At 40.8% G+C, this 27,090-nt stretch overlaps 2 protein-coding genes across 5 annotated transcripts in view; both read left to right on the top strand.

Moving 5' to 3' along the window:
• The window catches only part of pkn1a (protein kinase N1a), a 53,053-nt gene extending 50,305 nt beyond the window's left edge, over positions 1 to 2,748 (top strand). For both annotated transcript variants that reach the window (XM_078279936.1, XM_078279930.1), the window contains exons 22-23: positions 7 to 87; positions 949 to 2,748. In XM_078279936.1, the coding sequence (XP_078136062.1) occupies positions 7 to 87; positions 949 to 1,152 (285 nt within the window). In that variant the 3' untranslated portion in view covers positions 1,153 to 2,748. The remainder of the gene's footprint in view (positions 1 to 6; positions 88 to 948) is intronic.
• Positions 2,749 to 6,158: 3,410 nt separating this feature from the next.
• Positions 6,159 to 26,204, top strand: map2k7 (mitogen-activated protein kinase kinase 7). 3 transcript variants are annotated; one of them, XM_078279916.1, is made up of 13 exons: positions 6,159 to 6,353; positions 8,546 to 8,593; positions 11,678 to 11,822; positions 11,968 to 12,034; positions 13,211 to 13,324; positions 14,298 to 14,417; positions 14,932 to 15,039; positions 15,134 to 15,313; positions 15,460 to 15,540; positions 16,417 to 16,559; positions 19,234 to 19,279; positions 19,403 to 19,538; positions 21,927 to 26,204. In XM_078279916.1, the coding sequence occupies exons 1-13, from the start codon at positions 6,230 to 6,232 to the stop codon at positions 22,043 to 22,045; spliced, it is 1,431 nt and encodes a 476-aa protein (XP_078136042.1). In that variant the 5' UTR covers positions 6,159 to 6,229; the 3' UTR covers positions 22,046 to 26,204. The 3 variants fall into 3 exon arrangements, with proteins under 3 accessions (XP_078136042.1, XP_078136025.1, XP_078136034.1); XM_078279899.1 differs by lacking the exon at positions 21,927 to 26,204 and having other exon boundaries at positions 6,160 to 6,353; positions 19,403 to 21,467; XM_078279908.1 differs by lacking the exons at positions 8,546 to 8,593; positions 21,927 to 26,204 and having other exon boundaries at positions 6,160 to 6,353; positions 19,403 to 21,467.
• The last annotated feature ends 886 nt before the right edge of the window (positions 26,205 to 27,090 follow it).

Raw genomic sequence — 27,090 nt, 5'->3', positions numbered from 1 at the left:
GTGTAGCTGTTGAGGAGGAACCCAGAGAGAAGACTAGGATCTGGTGAAAAGGACGCAGAAGAGGTGAAGAAGCAGCCATTTTTCCGAGTAAGTACTGTTTTTTAATGGATGGGGGGTGGAGTCGCGACCATTCAAGTGTTTTTCCACATGATGAGATTGAATAAACTGTTTACCTTGATGATGTGAATTTATTATTATAATAATAGAAGGAAGAGAAGAATAAAATATATAATAAGCAATTACAAGAGTCCTAAACAAACAACAAATTGAACGCAAGTAAGCACTGAATTTCAAAAACAAGCATAAGGTTGGCTACATAAACAACAAACGCATAAAATAAATTATAAGAATATAGATAAAATGAGAATATATGGACTTATGTGTGAGTAGTTATGAGAGACAGGAAGGCCAGACAAAATCAGATATGAATAGTTCAGAACAATAAAGACCGTTAAGATTGGTTCATCAGACAGGTCTTAAGCCTCATTTTATAATTTTTGATAGAAGTTGACTGAAATGCAGTGTTGATATAACTGTTGCATAGCTGTGCTCCCCTGTATCTAATAGAGAATTGACAGAGCCTAATACGCAACATTGGAAGATGTGAACCTGTCACCTGCAGCTTGTCATCCAGCAGCTCACTTTGGCTGCTTATATTATTCCTCCTGCAATGTTGCTCATCTGCCGACCAAATAGCACTGAATACAGTATGTCCATTTCTTGCTGTTTAGATGTCTCTTAATGTGAAGCGGCGGCAGGAAATATTGAGTTTGCACCAGTAGCAGCAGATAAGGCTAAAACGGGCTGAACCCTGGCGCTATTAAAGCCGACTATCCCTGGCCCGTGGCATCACCGCTTTACTGGTCCTTGACACTTTGGAGGAAATATATGTAAAACTAATTCAACTTTGTAATTATTTCTCGTCTCTTTTTCTCCGTCTCCCACCAGAATGTGGACTGGGAGGCATTGCTGCATAGGAAAGTGGCCCCTCCCTTTGTGCCCTCCATTGTGGGCAAGGAAGACGTCAGCAATTTCGACGAGGAGTTCACCACCGAAGCGCCGACGCTCACGCCTCCACGTGAGCCTCGCGTGCTCTCCCGCAAAGACCAGGACAGCTTCCGGGACTTTGACTACGTCTCTGACCTCTGCTAATGGACCGGGGGCTCACAGGCCTAGAGGAATGTTTGATTGTGAAGGCTTCACGACGGTTTCATCTGAGCAGACCGACTGTCTCAACTGACTATCCGCTGACTGTTTGTCTGCCATTAATTACACTGTGAATGAATGTGGAGAGACCGGAGCCAGTCGTCTGTGTTTTGTGTGTATGCAGGGTTTTAAAGATGGAGGACTGAGAAAATAAAAGCTAGGACGGATAGCTGATGAGGTAAAATGTTGGAAGGCCCCCTCTCAAATCATTGTACAACACACCAGTGACTTGTGAATCTTTACCAACATTAGCCTTTAAAATGCCTCCTCCCATCCTCTTGTGTGTCAGTGTAGTCACCTGTGCAGCTGTAAGAGGAGGAGCTGTTGACTGTTTGGGGGGTTGTTTAATGGTCTCTCAAACCAATGCCTTACATTTGTACTTGTATTTGATCCACAGAAAAGCATTTTGTTTTTATTTTGTGGCCCTTTGTATACAGCAGCAGGAACAGTGGTCAGATGTGCTGCAGAAAAGAAAAAAAGAGGTTTTGCTTGTGAGAGTGGAAATGGTGACGTTCAGAGTGACTCTGTACTCAAAGCTTTCCCAGCAGTCGTATGATGATGACCCTCAGTCATGCTGGCCGACGCTAAGCGAATTATGAATTAACTACGGGGTAAAGAACCACTTTCTTACTTTTGTTTAGACTTCTACCAACTAGTTTTCAAAATATGTGCTGCTTGGATTTTAATTTTTGCCACAAACGTTTTGTAAAGAAGTCATATTTTATGACAGTTGACATTATTCAATACCCACCAGATACTTTTAAATTTGATATTTGGGTATTATACACAGTGTGATATTAACAGGTAAAGCAGCAATTATTTTTAATTGAAAAAGAAAAATGTGAACACTAAGACTTGATGTTAAAGTAAAATTATGGAGTCTGTCCATTTTGGGGTTGAGACACATTAATTCAGTTATCTATATGCTACCAGAGTTTTGTGAACATGAAGAAAGTCATTTCCCTCCAAGACGATTATATCTGACTTTAAACTCAACAAACACCGGCTCGAACTGTTGTTCTAGTTTCAAAACTATCCGTTGTGTTCATTGCAATGTTTGGTTTCCATTATATAGGTAGTGATAAAATCATCTGTTTTAGCCAAAACCGATTGATATCTTAGTGATTTTGGAAAAGCTGGGTGGTTCCACAAGCAAAACTAACCTCATTAGCCACTTTTCCACAGAAGAGCTTGCTGCAGTGAGTGCTGCCTTATATCCCAGCATACATTTGTTCATTTGAAACACAATGATAAATGTTGGAAAATATGAGCCAGTGGTAAACACTTTACCAATTCTGGGTTTGTTGTGAAGCAGTATGTATGATGGTGTGGATCTTACTCATCATGTGTATGACAATACAAAACCATGCGACAGTATGAGATGACTTATTTTATAAAGAAAACCTGGAGTGAATATTCCATCTGTGTATTGTTAAGTGTATGGGCGTGTTCATTCAAACCAAAGAAAGGCTCAAGTACAGATACCAGAAAGGCAAGTCAAAAAAAAGAGGCAATAACATGTCAAATGCATCGCAGTAAAAACATATAGTGTATAAGTAGTCATATTTGTGACTAAATGTAATGAATGGGTCAGGATCCTAATTGGTCACTGACCTGTTTTGGTTTTAAATTTCGGTTTGCAATAATTAAATATTGTTTATCAACTTTCAGTGGAATTGTCGTGACGATATGTTCATGTCATTTCATTTATTTATCTTTTTTAAAGAGAATTTTTGGGGCTTTTCCCTTTATTCGATAGTGACAGTGGATAGACAGGAAATGGGGGGAGAGAGAGAGAGGGAATGACACGCAGCAAAGGGCCGCAAGTTGGGCGCACACTCGCTCTTACTGGGTGAGCTAGAGGCCGCCGTTCATGTCAGTCATCTTTTTACAAAGTTGTGAATGTTACAATAATTTAAAGATTATGGATTACTTTCATTATAGATGAATATTTTAATATTTTTTTCGATCAAGCAATTCATTGTTTAGTCAAAAAGATGTATATTATTGTTCATCAAAACTTGCCAGAACCAGGCGTCTCTTGCTTGTTTTGTCCAACCAAAAGTCCAAGGCCCAAATATAATAGATTTAAAATTACATAAAACGGCTACAAATCCTTAGCCTGGTTGACGCCAGACCCTTCTCAGTTGTAACGGAGAAGGGTCTGGGGAAGGTTCATTCACAGCCCATTTCCAACAGACGCCGCTCAAATACCTCTGGGCGGAATTGGATAGTCCTTTAACCAATCAGACCAACGATCCGGGTGACGTAGCGGCATCAACGGGATGCTGCGCTTCGGTGGCCATCATGTTGAATGTAAACAAAAAAACTGCTTGCCGTCGCTGCGCTATCGTCGTGTAAAGCCCGCCTCAACGGTTGTGATTGGTGCCTCGATTTGGAAAAATTGGAAATGGGCTTGAATGGGCTCTTGGCCAGACGGACTTGCAGAGCACATCTCAAATTTGCCGGAAGTTCATCAGGGTTTTCCCAGGCTAGGAAATCCTCACATTGATAGGGAAAAAAAAAAACAGGGAGTCATTTCTGCTCATTAAAGTACTAACTGATAAATCAGTTATCTAAATTGTTGCTGATTAATTTTCTATTCATAACTAATCAACTAATCTTTCAGCTCTATAATCATGTAGTCTATATCCACGACGTTCCACTTCCGGCCACAGGAAATTCCGCCGGATGCATGTTTTTTCGCCGATGTCCGTTCCTTCCAGTTTCTTTTTGTTGGAATTCTAAACTCGATTTATGAGGACTATGGTTAACTGCTCCTGAGATCTCTGCAGGGTTAATTGAGACAGCTAGCTAGACTATCTGTCCAATCTGAGTTTTCTCTCGCACGACTAAAACAACATTTGAATGTACATGTTCCACCAAAACAAGTTCCTTCCTGAGGATATTTTGCAGCGGATCCATTGCGGAGCTTAGCGCCGCCCATGGCGATTGTGATTGGTTTAAAGAAATGCCAATAAACCAGAGCACGTTGTTCTCCCATCCCTCCTCCGCAGCGCTGTGGAGGAACGTCTGGCAAAGCTAGACTAATCGCTTAGTCATGTCGTAGCTGGTTTTAAGTCTACCATCGACAGTTACAATTTTATGGCTTATACTCCAATTGTCAATGGAGAAACTGTATTGTATCCTTACTTCCGGAACCGGCTGTGGGCAGGACTGTTGAGGTCTATTCATAACAGTGGAACACATTTATGTTGAACATCAGCTTGTTTAATGTGATTTAGAAATATTGGAGAGAAAAAATAAAATTGTGATACTGATATCGCCCTAATTTAAACACAAAAACATCAGTTTACTTGGGTTCCTTTGGGTTTCAGGACTGTGACCCCGAGGTCAGAGAGCTTTACTGCATCATCTGCTCAAGTGTCAGATCTGAATCCCTAAACCAGCTCCACGTTTGCTGCTCTGCATCCTGGCCATTTACCTCCTGTAAAGGAGCAAACATCACTCGTGGAAAAACAACTTCTGGTTCATTAATTCATAGTATTTATTTAACATGTCACGTCACCTGTATGTATAGCCAAAATAAGTAAAACAGGCCAGTTCCAATCTGTCTGTTTCATGGGAAAACACAAGAGAGTGATAACTGCAGTGATGGTATGTAAAACTATTGAAACCTCTCTTTAATAATGTGCAACACCCACATGCATTCTCTGCAAGTACACACTGTGCTGAATGTCATTTACAACATAGTGTGTATACAGTCAGTGAAAGCAACACATATTACTTCAGCGATTACATTTCAGAGATCACCTGAAGTTAAATGTCTGCTACCACCAGCAAAATACATACATCAGAGAAAATGGTACCAAAACGTAATAGGGGAGAACATAAGACAACAGATTTTTAATACATGAGGAAAATGTGTTTTTATATGTGAGTGTTCAAATGTCCCTCTACTATTCAGGTATTATCAAATCACAGTGACAGCAGAGATGGACTCGGCTACTGGACACCATTGATTACATTTTTTTTTTTTATTTAAGGATGGTTTGTAATGAGGCTGCAACTAACAAATATTTTCATTATCTCTTACTTTATACTAATTACTTAATTTTATAAAATGTCAGAGTATTAGAAAAAAAATATCCATCACAAGCATCCCAAATTGCTAGATTACAAAACCCCAAAGATATTTAAGTATAACTTACTAATAACATTGACGATGGTGTCCCAGTAAACGAGCAATACCCTGAAGACCCTGAAACTGAAGCAGCTAAATGGAATTCAGCCATATTTAATTTTATTATTACACCTGTGCTTGTCAAAATGTCTAAAGTAAAAAAAAAAAAGGCTTATGATATAAAACTGAGAAAAACGGCAATTATTTCAGAGGCTGGAACCAGATAATGTTTGGCTAATTATGAAAAAAGTTGCAGATTATTTTTCATCAATTGACTAGGCTAAATGATTGTCTAATCGTTTCAGCTTTATTGGACTTAAACATGTACTTGCCCATGGCCGCAGTGCATCATATTAAAGTACTTACAGTTGTCACTGGAGATGTTAAAAGCTAAGATTATTTTGTTTAAACATCTACAGTCCATTCAAACTAAGCAAACCATCTCTGCTGTTGAAGACCTTGTGATAAATGGTCCAAAGCGCCAGAACAAGTAAGTCTACTGCTTGTTTCCATAGAAATCAATTTACGTGGATTTTACAATGTTCCTCTTCAGACCCTGGCCCACAATAATAACCACTCGTATACGTGCAGTTTAGTGTCCCAAATTATTTTCCAAAAACTGAGTGTCCCAAAACTATCATCTGCGGGATTATGACTGAACGCCTAACCCTGTGTGTGTGTGTGTGTGTGTGTGTGTGTGTGTGTGTGTGTGTGTGTGTGTGTGTGTGTGTGTGTGTGTGTGTGTGTGTGTGTGTGTGTGTGTGTGTGTGTGTGTGTGTGTGGGTGTGGGTGGGTGTGTGTGTTTGCTGGTCCAGCCTGCCTGCCAGAGAGGGGAGTCGAGAGCTCTGCTGGGAACTACATGGTGCTCAATTTTTCAAGATGTCGTCGTTGGAGCAGAGGCTGTCGCGAATCGAGGAGAAACTAAAGCAGGAAAATGAAGACGCTCGCCGGAGAATCGACCTTAACATCGACATGAGTCCGCAGCGACCACGTCCGAGGCCAAGTGAGTGTCCACCCGGGAGGACCGGGGAGTCGGTAACAGGCAGAATAGCAGGGGGAAAGATCGGAGAGGCGGAGGGAGGAGGGACGGAGTGGCGGTGTTTTGCTGCTCCGTGCTACGACATGCTAACAGGCTAGCTACATAAACAAACACCGACTCAGCTTGCTCGGTTGATTTTACTGTAAAACACTAACTTAACAAGTGGGACAATTTCTAAAGTTAGTAAAGGAAAAAAACCCAAAAAAATTCAGCGCTGTCATGAAATGTCTAGCTGGCAGGCACGTCCCGAAATCTGCTCTGATTCTGTCAAACCAGCTAGCTAGCTAAGCTAACACAATCTGAGTGATAGTCGGTGGCAGGCCCAGCGTCAATCTAAACATTTGATATAGTGTTCAGCCTAAGCCTAAAATCATATGGAGGTGCCATTTATCCCCAGCTTAGCTATAGTTCCACATAAGTGTTAATCAATGTGTTTGCTTGCGTGACTCCTGCGGCAAAGTCAGTTTTCACTGCCAGATTTGACCCTGGACGAAACAGACGCTAATATGTGGAAGCAATTAGATCTAGCTAGCGTTACCAACCCTTATGTTGTTATGCTAACTATATAAACTAACGTTACTACTTAATAATACACCAGATTTATATAGCGCTTTTAGAAGTCCCCAAAGACGCTTTACATAGTAGGATACAAATAAAAACAAGCAGTTAACATTTTAATAAATACAATAAAAATAAGATTGCAAGATAGATAGAAACTTATACTTAACATATAATGGTTCAATTCCAGTCTGCTGCTGACTTATTGACATAAACAATAATAGCTTTATTTATATAGCATTTTTAAAAACAAAGTTACAAATTGTTTTACAATAAAAGATAGAGGTAAATAAGATCCAGAACTTAAGATATAACAATATACAGGAATATAAATAGTTACAACAAATACCATCTGTTAAGAAAAAGCTTGATAATAGAAGCTTTGTTGAAAAGATTGCAGTGAGTCTTAAAAAGGGACTTAAAGGAAGACACTGTGATTGCCAGTCTGAGATCCTCAGGCAGGGAGTTCCAATTAAGTCCTTCACAGTTTTCAGTGAATATGAAGTGAGTGTTGTAAGAACTGGTGAAACAGTAACGTTTGGGCACTTGAACTGTCTGCAGGAGAAAACTCTCAAACAAACAGAACAGCTAGTTCAACAGGAGAGTCTGCAACATGCCTGTGCTGACTGATATGTAACACCGAAATAAACACTGTGGTGGCGACAGAAAGCTCTTTATTATCTTACCAGGTTAACATGGTGGGCTTTTAAAACTGTTAGCCAACAATATAAGAAACCCTATTCACTCACTGACTGTTCAAAGATCATTCTTTCCTACAGCTCATCACTTGTCTGTTCATATGAGCTTTGAGAGACATTGACCACAAACCTGCTTCTTTTCCTTTTCTGTTCTTTTTAAAACGTTTCATGAGGTTACGCCAGCTGTCTGTATTGTGAATTAGTTAAAGGAAAGGCTGGTGCTGTATTTTTTTTTAAATTATTGTCAACAAATCTCATGAAAAGACCAAAACAATGTTTTGACTGTGTATCCAAAGCCTGGTTTATTCCTCTGTGACGTAGACCAATATCTAGTAACGCTCCAATCCGACACTGACCTGATTAAGTTGATCGGGTTATAACCATGATATTACCAAACCCCATTAAATACAGTTTCTGTCTTAATGTTATTATACAATTCAGTCTTTTCCATCATCATTAAATGGTGGTCAGTGGGCCATTTCTCTTTCACCAGCAATCCCATCCCTTTAGTTAGCTTACATTAAGTGATCCCAAAAAGTTCCACACACTGAGTTATACAAATCAATTTTTGGGGAAAAAGAGACCTGTGTTAGCGGGTCGGTACTATTTATCAGCAGATACTCTGAGTTTCTAGTAGGTGTATCCCACTTTTTAAATTTATTTATGAAATTATATATTTGTGACCTGTTTTTAAAGATTTATGACTTCAGTAGCAACCAGTGGACTTGGTGCTGGTTTGGAAGTCGGAAAGTGTTGAAAGATGGACTAGCACATTGCTGAAAAAACTTTATTCTATCTGTGATGATATGATGGAGCGTGCGTGTGTGTGCGTGTGTGATCATCTCAGTAGAACAGTGCAGTAATGTGCGTGTGTGTGTATATTTTCTTTCCTCTGTCTAGTCATCGTGATCCAGCTCAGTCCTGCTCCAGCCCCTTCCCAGCGTGCAGGTATCATTCAATCCATCGCTCTCTCTGCCACTGCACCTCTCTTTCTCCCCCCCCCCCCTCCAACACCTGTATACCCTGTTTCACCTTCTATCCCCTCCTCTCTCATAGTTGTCCTTCTTATTTTTTAATCCTATCAGACAAAAACACAGGCAGTTCCCTACATTTTCACTAGATAACTTTCCTTTTTTTTTACTCCTGCCAGTAGAGCCTAATAGGCTCTCAATGCTGCTACTTCACTTACTGTAATTACTCATGTTTATCTTTAACACTTTTATCCATGTTTTTTACATCCAGTGTAATAATAGTCTAAAAAGGACAGACTGTCGCTGTAAAAGTCAGTTTACTCTCTCCAGCAAATACAGGGGCACATTGTATTTCAGCCAGATCAACTAAATGGTCTTTTAAGTAACATATAAGAAGTAACTTTTGTTGTTATTGTTGACAAGGTTGGTTTTAGAGCCACGGGTTAACCACAACATTTAACATGCCAGAAAAAAACACTTTCACACCCATACTTTCTCTCACACACTAAATTTCTGAAGAACAACCTCCACTGAGGGGTAGAAGTCCATGTCTGTGAAACCAGTCGTTGAACAGTTCTGTTATTTTCTCCCAGCAGTTATTTACACCTCCCCTCAAATCACATCCTCTCTCCATCTTTCCATTCTGACTCCTCTCTCTGTCTGTGCCAGTGGCAGGGCAGTGTTGGTGTGTGTTGATGTTCACTGTTGTTCACTGTGTGTGTGTGTGTGTGTGTGTGTGTGTGTGTGTGTATGTGTGTGTGTGTATGTGTGTCAGATGATTAACCTTCGTTTTGCTGTAGGCAGAGAATCGCGGTGCATGTGGCTTTTCTGCACGATACGATGTTTTGGGTTGTGTTTTGTCCGACACAGTCTCTAATCCAGCATCCCCACTGGTCCGTCTGCAGGAGTGCTGTGAACACTCGGGCTGCTCTTTCCCTTTCTGTTTTCTCTGTGTGGCGACTGAGGACTTCCTGTCCGAGTCTGACTGACTGACTGTCTGACTTCCAGCTTACTCTGCTATGCAGTTTTGGCTGAAATTCTCCTCTCGTTCTCTCTCTCTTTCTGTTTGATGTTGTTTCTCTGTTATTCATCTTCTGGCATCCCCCCCGCTCCCCCTTCCTTTTGCAGCAGCACTGTGTGAGCTGGAGGCGGTGCAGCAGTGCCTGCGAGTATGTTGTGTGTGTGTGTGTGTGTGTGTTTATGTGTCTCCCCATCACCTCGCTCTCTCTGCCCGTTTATGCTCACATCCGTCCATCTGGAGCCAGCCGAACTATGGAGATGCAATCTGTGCCAGAGACTGCCTGAGTCCTTCTTCCTCTCCATACTAACACCTCCTCCCCTTCACTAATTGATTCTCCCCTTACAGGCCGATCCATCCACAGGTGACTCGTGGATACAAACACCTGCTGGCACTCTCAGAAGAGCTGCCAGCCTTCTGCTACAAAAACTATAATAATGTTAATGATAACATTAACCGCTGCATGGTCCTCTAAATGTTTTGCAAACTGGTTTCGAACATAAAAAAAAAAAAACTAAACTAAACTTAAACTCTTCTGAAGCCACACTTAGTGTTCATAGTCATAGTCTGAGCATTTGGTTGCATGACAGGTTTGTGCTAATACTACTTTAGATTGTTCTCCTGAAATTCTATAACATCTCCATTTGAAAATTAGTCAGTGCTTGCCAGCATGTACACCTGCTATTTCAAGGTCAGCTGAGTTTGAACATGTCTTTGAATGCACGATTTAGACCTACGGGGCTAGAAGCATGTTGCAACAGCCACTCAGTCGGCATCCAGGGTTATAAAGCCATTTAGGGCTATCAATCAGGCTGAGTCTCTTTTGTGTGGATAATATTTAATGTCAAATTACGGTTTATTACAACTTGGGCTTTATTTTCATTATTTCGGCCATCAGTTCTGTCAGTTATGATAACATTGTACTACTCACCAAAATGCATCTCGGACATCTTGGAACATGGTGACATTGCTAAAGATGCACAAGCAAGCAGTTAAATGATCATACGGGTTGTAAACATACCCAACTTAGCCACACTTATTTGAATAGAGAAAACAAAAGTTAATCGTAAAATTATTACTCAAACTGTCTGTTAACATCCATTACATTTCCCAGATTGACTCTCTGGTTCAACTTTAAACAATTGTTTTCCGTGGTTGTGAACACTCCCAGTTGTCCTGTACAATGAGGGATTAATAACAACATCACATGTGCTCTCACTTTTGGTTTTTCCTCCAAATAAACAGTTGGGTTGTTTATAAGTTAACCTGTGTGATCAACTGATTGTACTTTTGTATTGTATGTTTTGTGTAATGTGCATTCTGAGATCCCAGCAGTCATTTTAGTGTGTACAATGCTGCCATAACTAATACAACTAATGGCTGCAGCTAATAATAGAAAACCCAAATGTTTATAAACCGTAGTTTTCCTTTAAGAACAAACTGTGGATCTCTACATCCCTAAACTGTACCTCCCAGTCTGCAGGCTAACCCTGTGCTGTCCCTCCCTGCCTGAGAATTGTGTTGCTTTTGCTTTGAGATAACCGTCCTGTTTGTTTTAACATTAGGTCGGGACATCAGCAAAACAAAAACAAAGCTGTGACTTTGGGGAAATAAAAACAAGTTCATATGGTGGTTAAATACTTAGCAGGGCTCTAGTGAAAGAACTCTTTGAGGCTAGTTTCTCTTTGTGTCTCATGGGAAATCATTTTCAGTCTGTACTAAACAGGATATGATAGAGCACATTCTTTTCTCATCAGACACTTTGATTTGTATAAAAAATATTTTAACAAGGAAATGCAAAGTCAAAGAGAAATTTGTTAAAGAAAGCTAATAAATCACAAATAATAATATACGTATTGTCATATTCTCTAATGGTGCACAACAGCTTTAAACCACTAAAATGATGAGTCAGCGAATGCATGAATAAACACAGTCATTTTACACCTTCTGGCATGCTGGCCTCGGGTGCAAAATGCACTGTACCATTGGTTCTGTTCTCCTGTCTGTTTCTAACGTGTCATGTCCCCCCCCCCCCCACCCCAGCGCTCCAGCTGCCACTGGCCAATGATGGAGGCAGCCGTTCATCATCTTCAGAGAGCTCCCCTCAGCACCACCCCTACCCCAGCCGCCCGCGACACATGCTCACCCTGCCCACGCCTCCGTACGGCCTGCAGAAGAGCTTAGAGAAGTATGTGGACGTGTGTGTGTGTATGTGTGTGCACACAAATGCATCCACTCTTATCTTGCTATGGACATTCACACTAAAACATACTTCATGTAGCATTGCCCTCCCTCACTTTGTATGTTATTGTGTGTGTGTTTTGTACCCACAGTGCAGAGATTGACCAGAAATTGCAAGAGATTATGAAACAGACGGGTTACCTGAAGATCGATGGTCAGGTGAGATGTGATACATGTTGAGTTTCTCTAGTCTGGAAATGTGAATCTCCTACATGTCATAAATTACATAACTTAAACCAGGGTGAGAGGTCATCAGGCAGGCCATATTTGATACTTTTCTTATGGTCAAAAGACCAAAACCAACTAACATGTTCTGATATAGTCTGATATATAGTCCCCAACAAATGTACGATTTCCTCCTGTTTGAGTAACATTTGCTTTAAACTACTGTTCCAGTTGCTTCATAGATGGAGTACGAAAATAGGGAAGTAACACATTGTTGGTCTTTTGCCTTTTCTTGCGACTTATTGACAATATGAAAAATATTAAATAAGCCAGATTTATCCCTATCTTAGTTCTAAATGAGTTTCTTAACACATAAGTATTTTTAACAATTGTTGGTTCTCCTCAGTATTCAGAAAGAATCGATTTCACTACGATGAAAAAGCAGGTCGGCTGGTATAGTAAGGGAGACCATTGTTAAAACCCTATGAAAGCAAACATCCACACCACTACCACAAGTGTCCTTGAGCAGAGAATCTCTATCAAGTAAAACAACCGCCCTCTCTGCCGTTGTTTTCTCTTTGGCAATAAACAGAATATTATAACAACTCAAAAACAGTGAGATGTGTGTTGTTTTTGTCTACCAAGATAAAATCGAGATTGAGAATGGGTTGGCTTCATTTTGTTTGTTTTTCCTCCCTCCTATAGCCCTCTGGTCCAGTATCGCATCCTAAGCCATCCAAGGTTTGAATGCTGGGGAAAATGATTTGACTCATTGCTGTACTCCAGATAGTTTCTACTTCCTCTCATTAGCCCAGAGAGGTTGCTACATCAAGCACTCAATCAGACATCACTCACCGCATCTCAGTCACTGGTGATTACATTTTAACGAAGCAGGGAAACAATGCATCGCCCCACTGTGTGCTGGTATTCTCAGACATGGCCAATGGGGGAGCAGCTTAATTACACATCAAAATGTTTATAACTAAGTGGCCCTGAGGGGTTTACTGGGGGGTTATTACTTCTTACAAAGCAGAAAATCAGACCTGGCCTCTCATCTATTTTCAGCTTGGAGAGTTTGCATCAAAACAACTAACATTTTAACCAGTAATACAAATATTTTGAGAATGATCTAAAGTCTGTCTGTGGTTGTGCCTCCTTGTCCGTCCACAGCGGTATCCAGCGGAGGTGACAGACCTGATCAGTGAGGGGGAGATCGGCAGCGGGACCTGTGGACAGGTCTTTAAGGTGCGATTCAAGAAGACTGGCCATGTCATCGCTGTCAAAGTAAGACCCTTATGCACTTACCTGTTCACCGTTCACACAACACATAGAAAGAAAGAAGATGATAACACGAGGACTATGAAATGCATCAAAAATGTAATATTTGATAGCACAGTTACTTTAAAACAGAACAGAATTGGTACATAACCCAGGACGAGATAAGAGACAAGCCCAAGAAATATTACCATATTGCCTAAACTATATGTTACTTACTACTAGTTTAAACCTCTTTCTATTAGTAATGTATTTGATGGGAGTTGGTAACAGCTTCAATCAGAGGAGACTGTACAGAACAGTGCGTTTCCGATCATTTGTTTTAGGTTTGGGAAGACATAATTTACATTAATGAATTAATTGGCATGATTAGTTGTTAGCATTCCTTGTAAGCTGCTGGTGTTTGTGGCTAGTATGTTTAAGCTGTGCTAAAAATAATTGAGAAGATGGGTTCCTGATAAACAACAGCAGCACTTAGACAACGTTTGTTTTTGACAGGAAGCCAGGATCATTTGAACTGCTATAAGTCTCCTTGATACGATCACTGTGTTCTGTAAAATTGATGATCGGAACAAATTGTGATATGTTGGCTGGTAATTTTATGGCTTATTTTTAAAATAAAAGAAAGGAGTTCCCTGCAGGGATCACGAAGACATAACCTCTTAAACATTAGTCAACATGATCAAAATACAGCAGGAGCTTGATGCTAACCCCAACTTAGCTCTCTAAATTTTCAGTTTCTGTTCTGCTTTAATTGTGACTAGTGTACCAACACAGTGGCAGTAATAACACCACATAACAACCCACCTATTTAAGAGATGACTTAATTGTAGAGGTCCAAGCTGTTAAACAACCAGGCAGTCAATCCGCACACCAGAGGAGTGAGAGGAGACACACCCAGCATTGTGTGCGTGTTTTATGCATTCAAATGCTGTCAGTAATCTGTGTGTCTGTGTGTGTCTGGGTCTGTGTCTCTCACCAGCAAATGCGTCGTACAGGAAACAAGGATGAGAACAAGAGGATCCTGATGGACCTGGATGTGGTGCTGAAGAGTCATGACTGCCCTTACATCATCCAGTGCTATGGCGCCATAGTTACCAACGTGAGTGTCCCCAAAGTACATTACCGTTTGTATTCTTAACAACAAAATAGTAGGGCTGTCTCATATGGAAACTACTAGGCAAATGAAAAGTTACTTTTTAATGGCATGTGGAATTATTAACACCGCTACACATGCACTTTGGAGTTTTTCTCATGCAGTACAAATGTGTTCTGCATACTGCAGCCCCTAAACAGTCTTTGAGTTGCATAAATTGGGTATTACTGGAAAGCTGAGACTCTTGTGGATTTAATGAGCTTAATTGTATTCATGTGTGATTATGTTAGTCCCCATAGTAGCCATTTCATTGTATTGAGACCAATTTTTGACCTTGACCTCACTATTAAAAATATTATTATTATAAAATATTATATTGTAATATATTGAGTCATAACCATGACTGTAACCCCTGTATCACGATACGCATCGTATTGCCAGATTCCTGCCAATACACAGCCCTACCCCTGACCTTAACTGCTAAAGTCTGGATGAATATGTGTGTTGTATTCGTGTACAGACGGATGTATTCATTGCCATGGAGCTGATGGGAACGTGTGCTGAGAAGCTGAAGAAGAGAATCCAGGGCCCCATCCCAGAGCGAATCCTTGGAAAGATGACAGTGGCAGTAAGTGGGAGAAACACACAGATGGGAAAGTGTAACACTGCTCACTTGATTGTGTTGTTGTCATATTCTTACTGTGTGTATGTTTCTGCTCCAGATAGTGAAGGCGTTGCTGTACCTGAAAGATAAACACGGTGTCATCCACCGAGACGTCAAACCCTCCAACATCCTCCTGGACGCTAAAGGTCAGATCAAACTGTGCGACTTTGGCATCAGCGGACGCCTCGTTGACTCCAAGGCCAAGACCCGCAGCGCCGGCTGTGCTGCCTACATGGCGGTGAGTGAAAATCCACACAGTCTACACTCAAAAATCTCCAAGTATCTCACACAAAGTTACCACCTCCTGTCTAACACAATACAAAAAAAGACGTATAACACACACTGATTCCCTGAACAGTGTTTCCTATTCTTGAATCCTTTCAGCCTGAGAGAATAGACCCTCCAGATCCCACCAAACCTGACTATGACATCCGAGCAGACGTGTGGAGCCTTGGCATCTCTCTGGTAAAACGGCTTTCATTTTATTACCATAAAATAAGTGTACTTGTTTTTAAAGTAGGTGCTGGGCAATCCTGGGGTGCCATAAGAACTGGTAAGCACCGTAACATTTGAGCATTTGTTTATTACATCTCATTGCAGTAAGAAAATTGCATTATTTATATATACATTGTATTTATGTTTACAAAACATTTTCAAAAGTGTCAAAATGGAAGAAATATGCAACGCATCTCAAAATCATGCATATTAAAACAGTTGTTGTAATGCACAGCGTGATGAGGTGATGGATAACATTTTGTGGAGAGTAATGACGGAGGGCCATGGCCTAAAAACTTAAGGTCAGCTCAACATTTTTTGTATGACATTAGCATATAGTCTTTAACTGTCATCACAGTGCTCTGATGTGCTGACCTCAGACCAGCGTTCACAACCGGAGCTTGCTAGCTTATCATGTTTGTTTGAAAGTTTGAAAGCCATAATGATTGTTGAAGTCAGGGATTTTTTTGCCTCATCTGGAATTCCAGTTGTAGCTTCATCCATTATTCTGCAGCTGTGAACCAAGAGTGGTTATCTGATAACACGTTCAAGTTAGAGAAGGGAACTCACAGAACATGCACTGAACATAGATGGATAAAAACACTGACAAGAAACATTATTATGAATTACTAGTTTTCTTCCTTGTTAGTAAAAAAAACAAAAAAAAACTTCCTGGTTGGCGGTTATTATTACTATTATGTTTGGGTAAAAAAGAAATCCATGGGCAGCAGCATAGGCCGCCTGGGGGAATACATGGCCCTATGCACAATTCATTAAAAGCATATAGGAGGTGGTGGTGCTGCTTTATTGACAGTGGATGGGTTAATGTGTCCTTGTGTCCTCTAGGTGGAGTTGGCCACGGGACAGTTTCCCTACAAGAACTGCAAGACAGACTTTGAGGTTCTGACCAAAGTGCTGCAGGAAGATCCTCCTCTGCTGCCCCTCGGCATGGGTTTCTCCCTCGACTTCCAGTCCTTCGTCAAAGACTGGTGAGTGCTAATCTCACTCTAAAACTGATCCAGTCCGAGCTCTCAGGTCATCACATGGTGGTTTTCTAACTGGACATAGAGTAAGATTCAGTTCTGATGAAGGTGCTTTTAGCTACTTCGGTCCTGTTCTCTGGAACAAACATCTGAAATCTGCAGATTTATCAGTCATCTAAGGACAACGCTGTCGTTCTCTGGGCATACAATCTGAAGCAGCATTAGGGTAAGTGTTTAAGCAGTGAACTAGGAAAACCTGCCTGGCCAGTGGGGGGCCCAGGTAATTTGAATTTGAGACCCCTGAGCTAGAGGATTGTTAAGATAAAATGAAGTGTGTCAGGCTTGATAAACGAGGCAAACCTGAACTGGTCAGTGTGTTTTAAACTGTGATGTGTAGATATACGTTATCAGCGCAGGTCTTTAGAGACGGACTGACTAGAGTCCTACTGCCCCACCCCTCTTGACGGGCCACAGCCAAAGCCTGCTAGATGTGCCGACTCAAACCTCCCACACCCCGACACGCACCAAACCAAATCACTGCTAGACACAGAGAACTGAGAAATGGCAACGATAGAGAGAGGAAACTGTTAAGTGTCAGAGAGTGAGAGAGAGATCCAGGAATGTTGTCAAGATGGCAGAAAAGATGAGTGAAAATCAAATGTCAGGAAAATGAGAGGAGAATACGGAGTGAGGTGAGAAGGAAGACAGGGAGTATTAAGAAGGTGTGATTGGAAGTTAAAGAAAAGTCAGAGACAAACTGGAGTTCGATGACAAGAAGTAAGTGTTTGAGTAAGGAGGAGAGATTTAAAAGGGAAGGAAAACATCCGCCTGAGTTTTACAAGAGTGCTGAGCTCTGAGGCTAGCTGGTGTAAAAAGCTTTCATGGTGTTACACCAACTTACCAATTATGATTTTAGCGAGTGAGTTAGTGTGTTGTGTTTATGATGTTTACTGTTCTGTTCAAACAATGTTATTTATTTGCATTGCTACTGCTGCTGCTACTTTTTATTGCTTTAGATGCTGCTGTCACTTCTTTTCCCCCAAAGGTCAAATACTTTTTTTTCTTTTTTTAAGCCAAATAAGTGAAATAATGCAATGTCCACATCGTATACCAAATACAGAGCAAGTCTGAAGAGTGCAAAAGCAAGTGAGAGATGGATTAGATGAGAAGGTGCAGGGAGGTTGGCTTCACAAAAAGTTCTAACTAACACAAAATATAAACACACCTCACCTCAAATGTAGCTCTATGTGTAATGGAAGTAGTTAATCATTTATATCCTGACGTCACATTAAACTGTACAGGGTAGATATGATTAGAGGGAATGTCTGTCCAGATGCTTTTTGTCACATCCATCCTTCACTCCGTCCATCAATCCCTCCATCTATCATCCATCATCTTGATACGGGTAGGGTGTGTGTAAATGTCCCGGTGTTTGTTTTTTTGGTTTCTTTTATGCAGACCTTATAGTCTGTGTAATGAATAATATATGGGCTGTGTACCGCTGTGTGTGTTGAGCGCCATCATCTGAATATCTTTTCAATTTACACGCATGGATTAAAAAGCACACTGGTAGAGAATATCAACTAGGTGTGTCGCCGACTAAGAATTTTCATAGTCGAATCAGAAGTCTTATCGACTGATCGTTGATGTGGGTGGGGTCGACCTGTCGGTCACAGATCATGGAAAGTGAAACTTAAATTTGTCATGGGGTGGTTGGATTTATTTACCCACTTTAAAAAGATTTATTAAAAGCTTCAAAGATTCGCAACGAAACCGATTTTAGAATGTTACTGGGAAAAGTTGCCCGGAGGCTCAACAAGCACCAGCAAGCACAGTATATGGTCGAGCGACCCAGAGAGTGACTGAAGTGAGCGAGCATTGTTAAAACAAAGCGCCGGCAGAGCCATTGTGTTTCCCGGTTGTCCGTCCAACTGTCTGTCCCGTTCTTGTGAATGGATACCTCAGGACCCACTGGAAAGAATTTCTTCTTTCCAGTGGAAATCTCTTCAACTAATTCGATTTTGGTAGTTAAAGGTCTAGGTCACTGTGACCTCACAAAACACGTTTTTGACCATAACTCAATTCATACACTAATTAACTTTTTACACAAATGTCTAATAATAACCGGTGTGTAATAACTAACAACAGAGGGACAAAAATGTAATTTCCCCTTGCGGGATCATTAATCTTAATAGAATTAAATTAAATGAAGGTCAACTTCATTGTGGCATCATAATGTTCTGCAAAAACGCTTTACTGGCCATTATTCAGCGCCAAAACTCAGGAACAGAAGAGGAGACATTTGTCGGATGCTGACTTGGTGACACTAATCCTGTGATAATCTGGTGATTAAATAGATCTTCTGTGCATGACGGGTTCACGTTTCACCAAAAAAGCACTTAATACCTTCTATTCAATTCCTTTGAAGCTATAGTGCGTAGTTTCTGTCGCCCCCATGAGGAATTCTAAGTAATGACAACAAAACTGTCGGCGCGTCCACATGATACAAGCCTTCTGTGACTGTGCAGCGCCCCCCTCTTGTATTTTATTTATTTTAGTAATGTCACTGTTGCTATATGCACTTTCATATAAAGAGAGTTTAATTTCCATGTAATGAAATGTGCAAATATGAATCAAATTGTCTTAACCTGCCTTAAAATGTATCTTTTAAAATTCACAGCCTCACAAAGGATCACAGAAAAAGGCCAAAATACCACACGCTGCTGGTAAGACAACAGTCATAATGATGAACAAACATTTGGTTGAGATTCACCAGAATTACCTAATGGTCAAATGTAACTAAACTGTCTCCCTTCCTCTGTATCTCTTTGCCCGTCTCCCTCATCCAGGAGCATAATTTCATCCGCCGTTATGAGGTGTTGGAGGTGGACGTGGCCGGTTGGTTCCAGACGGTGATGGATCGCACCGAGTCGCCTCGCAGCAGCCAGTGTTACAGCCATCAGCACCAGCTCCACTCGCTCTTCAGTAGGTAGCCTAGCCCAGCCCGGCGTTAGCTTAGCCAGACGCTAGTCTTGCCTAGCTTTAGCTTTGCCAAGCCCAGACAGTCTGTCCTAGTCAAGCCCAGCGTTAGCAGCTAAGCGTAGCGTTAAACCCAGCCCGCCTGTCCATCTGTCCACCGGAGAACCTGAAGAGCCCAGGGAGGAGGGGGAGAGACGGAGACTTGATGGAGGGATGGACGGAGACGTGGACTGATGGATGGATGGATGGATGGATGACACAGGTGGTTCTGTTTATCAGTGTGTTGAATCTGGACAGGCAGACATGGGAAGGAGGGGCAGAGAAAAAGGTGCACACTGCAGTTAGCTTCATTTGTTTACACACTGTTGCGTCTCGTCACACTATCATATCACGTCACATCACTGTGTGTAACAGCCACACACACTCACATACAAACTGTGTGTGTATCTTGTATGTGTTTCTACATTTTGTCCACTTGTCATTAGTTTCTCACCTACATGTCTGTCTCCAGCATTGATCCAAGCCGTTGGAGAAGTCAACAGAGTAGTCACTACACACTGGATTAAAACATCTGCTACATTAGCAAACCTGAATCTCTTATTGTACATAAACGTTCTGGAGGGCACAGCAATGTCCGGTGCAGTTATGATTCTTCAGGTGTTTCTATTATCACACATTCTCAGGCTGTGTGTGTGTGTGTGTGTGTGTGTGTGTGTGTGTGTGTGTGTGTGTGTGTGTGTGTGTGTGTGTGTGTGTGTGTGTGTGTGTGTGTGTGTGTGTGTGTGTGTGTGTGTGTGTGTGTGTGCGCTCGCCATTTTCACCTTCACACTACAGCTGTAACACACAAACCACAATGAATTAATCTGTTAGCTGTGCTTCATTTTTAATATGTAAGGATAGTAACTCTTATTAACTTTTGAATATCCGTCATTGTATTTAGCAGCTGCACAATTGGAAAAACAATGAAAAAGACTTACAAAAAAAATAGTGTTGCATTTTAGCTTTTTAGAAAATGAGTGGTTTTTGTGTGATCAGAATGACTTAGATAAACTAAAAGAGATGGAGGGATACTAAGAAGAGATAAGTTTGAAAGGAGAAGGAGATTTTTTCGAGGTGTAGGAGAGAAAAGCAGAGAAAGTAGAAGAAGGGAGTTGTACTCTCGATGGCGATTTGGAAGCTTGAATAACTGTTACAAGTGTGAGAAATGAGAGAGAGCTTGCAGGTACAAATGGGAGCAGAGTGTTTTTTCATTGAGAAGGCCAAGAACAGGAGCTTATCTAAAAATATGAGTGGGGTAGATCTTATTACCTGTGGAGCATTTCTTTACTCTCGGTTGGTCTACCTCTTCCTCTTTGTCCTCCTCTCTGTCTGCCTCTTCTGTTTAGTGTGATCTAGTGCTCCACAGTGTTCCAGACCAAAGGCTGCGTGTAGGTTGTTGTTCGTGGAGGCCAAGAGATTTAGACCTGCTCCTGCAAAAATTAAGAAACCTCACAGACGCGTCTTGGTAAAGCACGTTTTCTTTGTGTGTTTTAAGAACCTAGAGCAGGGGTCTCAAACTACTAGCCTAAGGTCACATCTGGCCCATGTTTAGAATTGATTCTTGAACTGACTTTGTCTGATCAGTGAAGGTTCTGAGTCTTTATAGTCTTTAACTAACAATTTCAATATCTCTCAATCGCTAATCATCTCCTAATTATTTTCTCAATGAATCATTCAGTCAGAAAAATGTTTCCAAGGGTCAGGGTCATAATTGCTTTCCAAAATGATTTTCAGTTTGCATCGTTTAAGACGAAGAATAGCAGCAAATCTGCACATTTGAAATACTGAAACCATTGATTTTTTTTTTTTTGGGCAGTTATGCTTGAAAAAAACACTTTATAGATTATCAAAATTGTAGATTAATTTTCTCATCAATCGACTAATTGATTAATCAAATAATAAATAATAATACCTACCTACCTACCATAAGCTAAGACCAACAGCAGTCATATTTAGCCTAGCACAATTGACACCTAATTGTCTCTTTCAAACCCCAAAAGAAAGGTTGACTTGGAGCGCAGACAGTTTCAAGAGACCTGAACAATTGACTGTTTTTCTTATTGGTTTTCAATGTGGCAGATTTATCAGTCATCTAAGGACAACGCTGTCGTTCTCTGGGCATACAATCTGAAGCAGCATTAGGGTAAGTGTTTAAGCAGTGAACTAGGAAAACCTGCCTGGCCAGTGGGGGCCCAGGTAATTTGAATTTGAGACCCCTGAGCTAGAGGATTGTTAAGATAAAATGAAGTGTGTCAGGCTTGATAAACGAGGCAAACCTGAACTGGTCAGTGTGTTTTAAACTGTGATGTGTAGATATACGTTATCAGCGCAGGTCTTTAGAGACGGACTGACTAGAGTCCTACTGCCCCACCCCTCTTGACGGGCCACAGCCAAAGCCTGCTAGATGTGCCGACTCAAACCTCCCACACCCCGACACGCACCAAACCAAATCACTGCTAGACACAGAGAACTGAGAAATGGCAACGATAGAGAGAGGAAACTGTTAAGTGTCAGAGAGTGAGAGAGAGATCCAGGAATGTTGTCAAGATGGCAGAAAAGATGAGTGAAAATCAAATGTCAGGAAAATGAGAGGAGAATACGGAGTGAGGTGAGAAGGAAGACAGGGAGTATTAAGAAGGTGTGATTGGAAGTTAAAGAAAAGTCAGAGACAAACTGGAGTTCGATGACAAGAAGTAAGTGTTTGAGTAAGGAGGAGAGATTTAAAATGGAAGGAAAACATCCGCCTGAGTTTTACAAGAGTGCTGAGCTCTGAGGCTAGCTGGTGTAAAAAGCTTTCATGGTGTTACACCAACTTACCAATTATGATTTTAGCGAGTGAGTTAGTGTGTTGTGTTTATGATGTTTACTGTTCTGTTCAAACAATGTTATTTATTTGCATTGCTACTGCTGCTGCTACTTTTTATTGCTTTAGACGCTGCTGTCACTTCTTTTCCCCAAAGGTCAAATACTTTTTTTCTTTTTTTAAGCCAAATAAGTGAAATAATGCAATGTCCACACGTATTACCAAATACAGAGCAAGTCTGAAGAGTGCAAAAGCAAGTGAGAGATGGATTAGAAGAGAAGGTGCAGGGAGGTTGGCTTCACAAAAAGTTCTAACTAACACAAAATATAAACACACCTCACCTCAAATGTAGCTCTATGTGTAATGGAAGTAGTTAATCATTTATATCCTGACGTCACATTAAACTGTACAGTGTAGATATGATTAGAGGGAATGTCTGTCCAGATGCTTTTTGTCACATCCATCCTTCACTCCGTCCATCAATCCCTCCATCTGTCCACAGGTCGCCTGCAAGCTTGACAACCTTGACAGTTCCCACCAAAGGTGTCCACAACTCAACATAAATACAAAAAGAGTGATGTTATTGTTATGACTATTGTTTATGACCTTATAATTGATTACTCTCAGCTATGATATATATGAAATCTCTCTATAGCTAGTGGGAGAGGGTGACGGGAGGGGGACGCTGTACTATAGCAGTGCCATGTGTGTGTGTCATATACTGTACAGGGGGAGACTGGTGCACTAACACAAGACAGGGGCCAAGCATTAAAACCAGCTGGCTCATCCTTCTACTCAGTGAATTGACTTACTTTGGGCCTGCATCAGGAAGTAAATCCAACTTAGTCTGGCTGTGTCTGGGCTTCACTGAGCCACTGAACATGAGCGATCCTGGTTAACTGGTGTCACACAGCTGCTTATCAACTCCAATCCAGCCATGAGGGTGCTCATGTGAAAGAGCTCTTAATCGCAAGTCAATCAAATGTAACATCATCAAACCCATGAGCAGAGGTTAGTGCAGCAGCAAACATTGATGTGATTCAAGTGAAATATAAAATCCTTACATACCTAGAGTAGAATAAGGCTTAATATAAGTGTACAAGGTATTTTTAAAGGGATATTTCAGACAAATTAGGAAATCTGGGCCTCTGCTGCTTTGATTGTAATCGTTTTTTTTCTTTAGGTCCCTAAGTAACCAAGATACACACTGAGCGGGACATCTTACAGTTAAAATAATCAACATGTCAGTGCTCTCTGGTTGGCAAACTATGTAAAAGTGACACTGTTTCTCAATTACCTCAAATCTTGTTACTTATCTACCAACATATACACAGATCTGAAATAAGCAGTCTGTCCAATTTACTAGTCCTGCTCTACTACATTTCCCATGAAAATAACCTTGATTATAATCAGGGCAATTTTTTTCTCCAACTTAGGACGCTCCCACCAGTACTGTACCACAGAAGGCATAATACAACTGATGAGTAGACTAAACTTTCTGTGTAAGGTGTCACTTTAAGTGCTATTGTGGATAAAGTGTGTGAAAGTTATCTACACTGTCAGGTGTAACAGTATTAATATGAAGCTATAATGGTCATTCATAAGGCTGTTTAGTGTGGTCATTTAAATCTCTTCAACTGCCCCGTTTTAAACCCACAGTGGAGACTGAATGGTTGTGTAAAAACAAACTCCAAACTTATCATGGAAATCAAAGTAACTCTATTGATACATTAAGACACTATGTATGCCTGTCTCTTAATTACTTCTTACTTTAATGTGAACTCTGTACTATCTTTTCTGAATGATGACTCCATGTTTCCAGTGATCTGATTGGTCAGTAGGTCGATCTTTTGGCAGGTTTGGATCTTCTGAAGTTAACCTGCTGTAGAGCTTACCATGGGGATCTACCCTGGTTAAACGCGAGCCAGCTTTGTGATACCAGTAAACCTGAGTTTAGCCCAAAGACGGCTCATGTCACTTCATGATGCAGGCCCCTAAGCAGATGTGGCGGTGAGCTGGCATAGCTCCGTCAGCTCAGCTTCTGTCAGGTTTTGATCCGAAGACCTGAAACTGATTTAGCTTCCAACAGTAGACAGGGACTTTTTTTTTGTTGGTCGTCCTGCTCTTGTAAACCCTGCAGATGACAGGATTCAGAACTGATCATGACGGATCTCCTCAACCTCCCTGTTAAAACTCTTGTATAAAGACGTGGATCTGGTGCTTAGTATCCAGCAGCTGTACTGCACTGCCAGTGCAGCCTGAGGTGTGAACTACTCATTGGTGCAGTTTCAATAAGAGATGGGGCAACCCACTCTCACTACAACATTCACTGTTCAAACTGTGTGTTTGTGTGTGTGTGTGTGTGTGTGTGTCTGAACACAAAGCTGTGCTCAGTCTCCCACTGTCGAGGTTCTCCGTTATTGAGCTGATGTGTATTTTACAAACACACACTCGCTCGGCTGTGCTGTTTGTGTGCATTTTCATCCCAAGTCCTGATTGGGTGACGGTGCCACGCTACGCCTCCGTGAAACCAATCGTGCGTGTAAACAAAACCTCTGATTACTGATCTACACACAGCAAATGTATAAAGTTTCAATTCTACACAGCAATGCTGGCTACTGCCAATAGTGGCTTCATGTGTGTATTAGCTTTGCCAGTTGCAAACGGGTGTATAAAAACAGCTAGTTCATAGCGTGTACCTGCGCCGTGCCTTGGCACCGAGGGGAACCGTGTGTGTGTGTGTGTGTGTGTGTGTGTGTGTGTGTTAAACCCATCTGTAATTAAACCAAATATCATTTTCTCTATGCAGTCATTCAAACCATGTCAGCTTGCTTTGATAGGGGGGGGGGGGGAAGCATCTTGTGCATACACAGATTTACGGATAAACTGGAGTTGGCGACAGTGTGTTTTTATTTACGATCCCCCCTCCTAGTGTGATTAAACATCACCGCCTTCAGCTAGTTCACAGAGAGGAGAGAGAGAGCAAGAGATATGTTTTGAATGAGCTGACAAATATTTAAGGATTGTATTGGGGTCAGGGAGGGACACGGGGCTAGACCGGGGTTTGTATTTTGGGAGAGATACAGATCAATGCTGTAAAGTATATCAATTGCATGTTATTGTCACGTTTGTAACTGCCATTGTTTTGTTTTTTGTTTTTTGTTTTTTTCTTCCAAGACGACGGTTGGTTGGGGCGGGGATGCACAAAACTTTATCCTTATTTATAATTTTTACACGATATAGTCTGTATGTTTGTTTTTGTTTTGAAAATGTTGAATTATTGCGTACTTAGGAAAAGACACACTTGTTTTTGCCTTTTTAAAAAGAAAAATGTTCTTTCAACTTTGCAATATATTTTTTCCACTTTGGACTCGTCGTCGAGAACGAGCTGTATCATTATTAGCAGACAGTGTTTGTTAGAAAACGTCCTGTTTCCCCTCATTCATGTGCCGTGTGTCTTTCTTAAAGTTAGCTGTGTGCGCGAGCGGAGTGTGTGTGATGTTTATTCGTCTACCAAAAGTCTTTATTGATGGTGATTATTATGAGCTTTTATTTTTGTCCATTGTTTTTTATTATTATGATAACTATGATTACTGTTTTATTATTATTTTGTTGTTGTTCGTTATTATTACCATTATTCAGGGCAAAGATGACACCAAATTGAACAAAGAAATAAATGGGTGATCCCACACAGTGCTGAGAGCAGGACAGTGTTGTCCGTCTTTCTGAAGGTTTCTTTTACCGGCGAGGGGGAGCAATCATTTTTCTCATCGTTACGCTGTAGTGTCTGTCCACCTTATTTAAACCGCCACATAAAGATAACCTCTGAACTGAAAGTCTAATAGTATTTTTTTATTATTATTATTTTATGTTGTTTTCTTTGATCAGGTATCATGATCAATTTATTTCTTGTTACCCTGGTTAGGGTCATAAATTGTGTGCTGTTATTTAATTTCTTTGTCCCCCCCCCCTCATCCCTGCCCATTGCTTTTGGATTTTGTTTTTTATTCTATTTCATGATTATTATTTTTAATTCTTTCTGGTTTGTCTGATGCTGTAGTAGTGAGCTGATTAGGCAAATACCAGAGGTTTTCTTCTTCCTAATGCTGATACTGTCTTGACTGATGTTGCACTTGTGATGGGTTTTATTTTGGTTTGGTTTTGCGTTGCAGATTTGGGATTGTTGTGCAGAGAGGAGAATATCGGGTGTTTTCCTTATTTTCTTCGTCACAGCAGTTATTTGATCAATCATAGATCTGTGACACAGAGCACGAAAATGATTCAACAGTGTATTTATTTCACTGATATTTATTTATTGGTCATTTGTATGTTTTTTTTGTTTTATTTTGTTTTTATGTGTATTGCTTTTTTGTGGAGGGATAACGGGACTCAAGGTAGAGCAGTAGTCTCTCATTGGCGTTTTACATTGTGTACAGAAAGCTAAATATTGTATTCAACCATCACACTAACGTACAGTCTATAAAGTAACAGATTAACCGGCTAAAATAGAAACCTACAGCACAGTAAGGTGCACTGTTTCTGGCTTTACTGTGACTGTCAGACTTATTTTGTTTACTGTTTACCCTCTCAGAAGGCTCCAACAAACAAACGGCTAATGGTTTAAAGTAGCCACGGCATGGTGTATTTGGACTCTAGTGCTTTGCTAATAACTCACAGTTAAAGCTTGTATTGTTTGAAACTTGGATGGTTTTTATT

The sequence above is a fragment of the Sander vitreus genome, chromosome 2, assembly GCF_031162955.1.
Source record: "Sander vitreus isolate 19-12246 chromosome 2, sanVit1, whole genome shotgun sequence".
In the NCBI taxonomy this organism is placed as follows: Eukaryota; Metazoa; Chordata; class Actinopteri; order Perciformes; family Percidae; genus Sander; species Sander vitreus.
Note: the sequence above shows the minus strand (reverse complement) of the source record. Positions and strands in the feature narration are given on the sequence as shown.

Bases quoted from the DNA above. Each gene is read 5' to 3' on its own strand.
- map2k7 (XM_078279916.1), top strand. From the start codon at position 6,230: ATGTCGTCGTTGGAGCAGAGGCTGTCGCGAATCGAGGAGAAACTAAAG. The intron at 6,354-8,545 runs GTGAGTGTCCAC...TCCTCTGTCTAG, and splicing joins GCGACCACGTCCGAGGCCAA to TCATCGTGATCCAGCTCAGT. The intron at 8,594-11,677 runs GTATCATTCAAT...CCCCCACCCCAG, and splicing joins AGCCCCTTCCCAGCGTGCAG to CGCTCCAGCTGCCACTGGCC.